General features: G+C 43.2%; 1 protein-coding gene across 1 annotated transcript; it reads right to left on the bottom strand.

The window, feature by feature from the left end:
• Positions 1 to 219: 219 nt before the first annotated feature.
• Positions 220 to 3,599, bottom strand: MAP10 (microtubule associated protein 10). The gene has a single exon (XM_010374071.2). It carries the CDS (start codon positions 3,170 to 3,172, stop codon positions 449 to 451), a length of 2,724 nt encoding a protein of 907 aa, XP_010372373.1. The 5' UTR covers positions 3,173 to 3,599; the 3' UTR covers positions 220 to 448.
• Between the last annotated feature and the right edge of the window lie 1,520 nt (positions 3,600 to 5,119).

The raw sequence follows: 5,119 nt of genomic DNA, 5'->3' as shown, positions 1-5,119 counted from the left end.
ACATACAACTGTAAGCTCTTAAAACAGCAAGGGCTCTATCATAGAGAGATTCTGCATCTTTCTGCATCTAACACAGTAAGTCATCTATATTTGTTAAATAATTTGTTCCAATTAAAATTTGAGGCTGTCCTTACTCACTAGCCTTCTTTTTTCAGTGGTGTGCATGAAGTCAGCTTTAGAATGATCAATACTGTAGACACTTTAAGAGAGACAATTTAGAAAGATATACTTTTATTCTTATGATTAAACAATTTAAAAAGAAATGTTTATATGATTTAATAATCAATATCATCAGATTTAATGGTAGAATACTATTTAAACATCAAAGGAGTAACATTCATATTTCTTTTAAAAATTATTCACATAATTCATGAACTAAAACAGCTTTAAAATTTTTTTCACTAACAGTACACATAGGTTGTTGAAAGTTTTTTAAAAGCATGTATTTTTACACTGTGTATCCTGGAAGTTTATTTATTACTAATTCACAAATATCTTTGCATTGCTTGGAAATATTTAGTGAACCAACATTATCATTGTCTTCTTCAAAGTGATCTAATGTACTGCTATCCAGGACATTAAGTTCTAGTTCGGACACATTTGAAGGCAGGTAAGAACTCACTTGGGATGTTCCTGGTGACTCGCTTTTTTCTAAAGATTTCCAACTACTTCTGGTTTTAACAGAGATGTCTTGACCTCTCTTTGTAATTTTAGAATTGTGCATACTGTTTTGATCTATCCGGTTTTCTTTTTCTTCAGTCCAATGTGATGAAGATAAATCACTAGCCGAGATGCTAGATGCTTCCTCCAAACTTTTATCCTGAGTCTTTGAAATATGACATTTTCTATACGAGTGGACAGGTGACCCAGCTGAAAAAGGTGGGCTAAGGATAGAACACTTGTCACTACTATCTTTCTTTTTGGACACTCTTGTTTCACTAGACTTCCTTGTATATTGACTATGTGTTGGATTTTCTGTCCTTGAACTGCTATCATGAGCTTTACTTCTGCTGGTGTCCTCAGTGGTACAGAAATCTTCAGAATAGCAAGGGCTAGACAAGTCATCTGAATACTTTAGTTCTGAGATGTTTTCATAGCAACTATTTTTACCTGGTCTATTGTCACTTATATCAGCCACAAGAATGTCATTATCTGTGGTTTTGACTTGTCTAATATCTATTTCTTTATCTACAATTCTGTCAACAACAGCATCCTGTTGGAAAACACACGGACTTTGGATTTTCATTTCCACATTTCCTCCCAAAATATTTGTAGGGGTAAGCCTTTCTGGAATAATGGAATTTGCAGGACTCACAACTTCTTCCAATGAAACATTATTGATTCTATTTTTACTACAATCAACTGTCTTTTTCCCAGTTGCATATTTCAGTTTAGTTTGTTTACTTGTTCTGGGATCATCAAAAACTCCACTGATTTGTCTTGAGGTATCACTATTTTCAGTAAAAGATGCACCTGAATCTAAATACTTATCTTTAGGTAGTTGTGGCTCCTGACTTTGTTCTGCAGAGCTTAATAGTTTAACTTTGGATGATGGAATTCTGAATTTTGTACCCAACATTTGTGACTGTGATTTTCTATATAGTTCTCTTTTTTCATGTACCACCAACATATCAGGATTTGTTAGCTTTAAACGTAGTCTTAGTGTATTTGTTAAGCCATAAAGTAGCCTCCCTTTTGGAACTCTTTTTTGGAAGGTACCACTGCTCTTTTCAGAATATTGATCTTTCTTACAGTTTTCAATTTGGCTCTTTTTATACTGAAGACTCACTGACTTTTCACATCCCCCCATAGAACGCTTATCCTTCTTGGATTCAGACTTGTATGTGGATTTGGCAGAAGATTCGGGTGACTTCTTATCCTCAGTCCTGTATAACCAGGCTAGGTGAGGATGTATATGAGCAGGACTTGTCACAGGTTGGTCATATAACAAGGACAACTCAACTAACAAAGCATTTAACAAAGGCAACTGCCTTATTGTATTAATTCTATTTTGTTCAGTTTGACATGTTTGATTAGTTGCTCCTATATCCTGAATATGTGGAGGATTTACAAGCACTGGAGGATGCTCATGTGTTGCAGAACTTGGATGTTTTACACAACTCCTGTGTGTTGGGGGATTTACACGCTTTTTTTCAGGAGAAGCACCATCCAATTCCTCAGGTACATTCATTTGAGGCTCAATGGTGATTTTAGCCTGTGCAGGGGGCGGTTTTTCTTGGGTCAAGTTAGTGTAATACAAAGGAGGAGGGCAAAATATATTGGTCTCCATGTCCAATTCTGTGACTTCCCCATTTAGGGAGCTAACATTTCTCCCACTGACAGCACTTGAACATGTTACAACAGAACTGGTTTTGCCATTCTCCACAGAACCCACATTATCAGATTCAGCCTTACTTTGGAGAACTATTTCCTTCAAACCCTTCTGTGCCTCTGGGATTTCCAACTCCCCCGGCGGCCTATCAGCCTCTCTGGGGCTTGGCTGTGAGGCTGGCTGCTGTAGCTGCTGTCTTTCCTGCTGGGTTTCGGGACTGACCTCCGCTCCGCCTCCTGTGGGGGTGACGGTGAGGGGCCTCTCAAGTTGGCCCAGCAAGCGGCTTCCCAGGTCAGTCAGGCGGTAGGCCAGTGCAATATCCCCAGTCTGCTCGCCTACTTGATTATGCAGGGGAAAACGTCCCCGGTGACGGTGGGAGCATCCGGAGGCGGCCGGCCCCACAACCCTGTGGGCCGCGGTGGCCAGCGAAATGTCGCAGGCCCCCAGGAGCTGTGGGGTGGGCGTCGGGAGCCCGGGGGGCAGCTGCAGCAGCAAGGTGGCAAGCGGGGTCCGCAGGAGCCGGCGGTGCAGGGTAGCAGGCTGCAGGCGGAAGAGGCAGGACTTGCCGCGACCGAAGCGGATCACGCCGGGCCACGGTTCGGGGGCGGGAGCGCCGGGGCCGTCAGGAGGGTAAACCAACAGCGTGGGGAAGTCCAGCAGGCGGAAGGCCACCGCGGGGCACAAACCGCGCGGCGACGAAGCCTCCCCTTGCTCCTTTTCCTCCTCTTCCTCCTCCTGCTCCACTGCGGCAGCGGGGGGCGGTATCAGCCGAGCTTCCAAACGCACCCAGTCCACCAGCAGCTCCAGCGAGAAGAGCCGCTCGGACAGTGAGCCCGCCATTGCTGTTGCCCCAGGAAACGCCGCCACGGGCTCAGCAAACTGGAAGCTGAAGCCCCGGGCTCTCACGAGAAACCGGAGCAAAAGACATCGCTGCCTGCTATCTCGCGAGATTTGCGGAAGCTTGCTCCTGCAGGTCCCCGGCGGTATCTGCTTTGGGAGTTTTGCTGCTCAATGTATTGGGCCCCTTTGTATGCATGCTTGGTGTGAGCCTTTTTTTGCCTCCAGACTTCTATTAAGACAATTGCTGATGATAATGCTGAGGATATAAGTGATAAAAGACAGTGAGTTTTTTGGGTAATGGTTTTATCACTGCAGATCTTAAGTAATTTGGGGGTCAGATCAATATACCTGAGGAATATTGAAAGAAAATCAGGACTCTCCTTCCTTTCCCATGCTAAAAAAGAGCCAGGTAGTTAACTGTCCACAGTGGGCCTTCTCTGTGTCTGCTGTTCTATCCAAAAGATGGTGATACTGCTCTCATGGCCGGGGAGCCCCTGCCTTGTAAATTAGAATAGTACAGAGACACACACACCACACACACACGGAGTGTGAATACACTGGCAAAAACTCTCCTTGGCTGAACTTTGGTCAGGCTCATCTAAGTCTTCTTTCCGATCAGGCTTTGACCTTGGCTTCCAATCCTGTGGAGCCTGAATCACCGAGTTGTAGCAAGTCTTGCTATCGCTGTTGAGAGAGAAACCCCAACCCTTCATACCTGATTACCGTCGATACCTGATCAGATTCTTCATTTTCTACCATTAGTATCTGACCACCCTGGCCTGCCTTCAGCAAATAACCTATTAGGTCTGTTTAATCAGAACCCTCCCACCCCTGATGTTTCCTATTAGTAAGTTTCCATCCACTTGACCCGACGCCCCTTTGGCTTTAAATCCCCACTTGTCCATGCTGTATTTGGAATTGAGCCCAGCTCTGTATTGAGATCTCTTTTCTCTTATTGCAGTAGTTCCTGAATACAGTGTTTTTGCCACTTCAGCTACTGTCTGGCCCTGTTTTTTATTTGACAACATTTCCAGCTAAGCCGTCATGATGCATGACAGTAATGTTAATGATCCCATCAATAAAACAAATGTGTATACATAAATATACACACACCTCCAGAGACACAGAGAACTTACTGCTCTATCCAGATATTTTAAGAAACATACTCCTAACCTCAATGAGCTAGCCAGCTAGGAATCCAAGGCCAGTATATGGAGAGCATTGAATGCCATGGTAAAGAATTTGGACTACATTCTGTATAAATTGTTTTGATTGAATAAGTACATCATATCAATATTTGGAAATAGATGAGGAGGAATACAAAGGGTGGATTCTACTAGTTAGAAATTGGATTCAGAGCAATCTATTAGAAGATTACTGCAGTGGTCTAAGAGGCAGATAATTATGTCCTGCACATGGTCAGGACTAGTGGAAATTAAAAAGAGGTGGCAGAAGAGGCATTTGTGATGGAGGAATTTTAAAATTTGGCGAATGGGAAAGAAAAGTCATGGGTGAGAAATTTCTGCTACTGAAGGTGAAAATATTGAGGAGGCGCAGATTTGATGGAAAGAAAAAAAACTTCGAGTTTTGGGATATGTAGAGTTTGAAGTACCTGCTGCTGGGCATTATATATGTACAACTTTATTCAGCTTTATAAATTATAGTTAAATTATATTGCTTCCATGCTCAGAATAACATTGTGAAGCTCAAGAGAAATTCAGAACTGGAGGGATATGATGCTTTAGTGTGAAGAGTCCTTGCAATATATAAATACAAGATACTTCTCAGGCCAGGTGCAGTGGCTCATGCCTGTAATCCCAGCACTTTGGGAGGCCGAGGTGGGCGGAACACGAGGTCAGGAGATCGAGACCAGCCTGGCCAAGATGGTGAAGCCCCGTCTCTACTAAAAATACAAAAATTACCTGGGTGTGGTAGTGCATGCCTGTA

Source organism: Rhinopithecus roxellana, chromosome 8 (genome assembly GCF_007565055.1).
Source record: "Rhinopithecus roxellana isolate Shanxi Qingling chromosome 8, ASM756505v1, whole genome shotgun sequence".
Taxonomy (NCBI): Eukaryota; Metazoa; Chordata; class Mammalia; order Primates; family Cercopithecidae; genus Rhinopithecus; species Rhinopithecus roxellana.
This window is presented reverse-complemented; position numbering and strand designations above follow the sequence as displayed.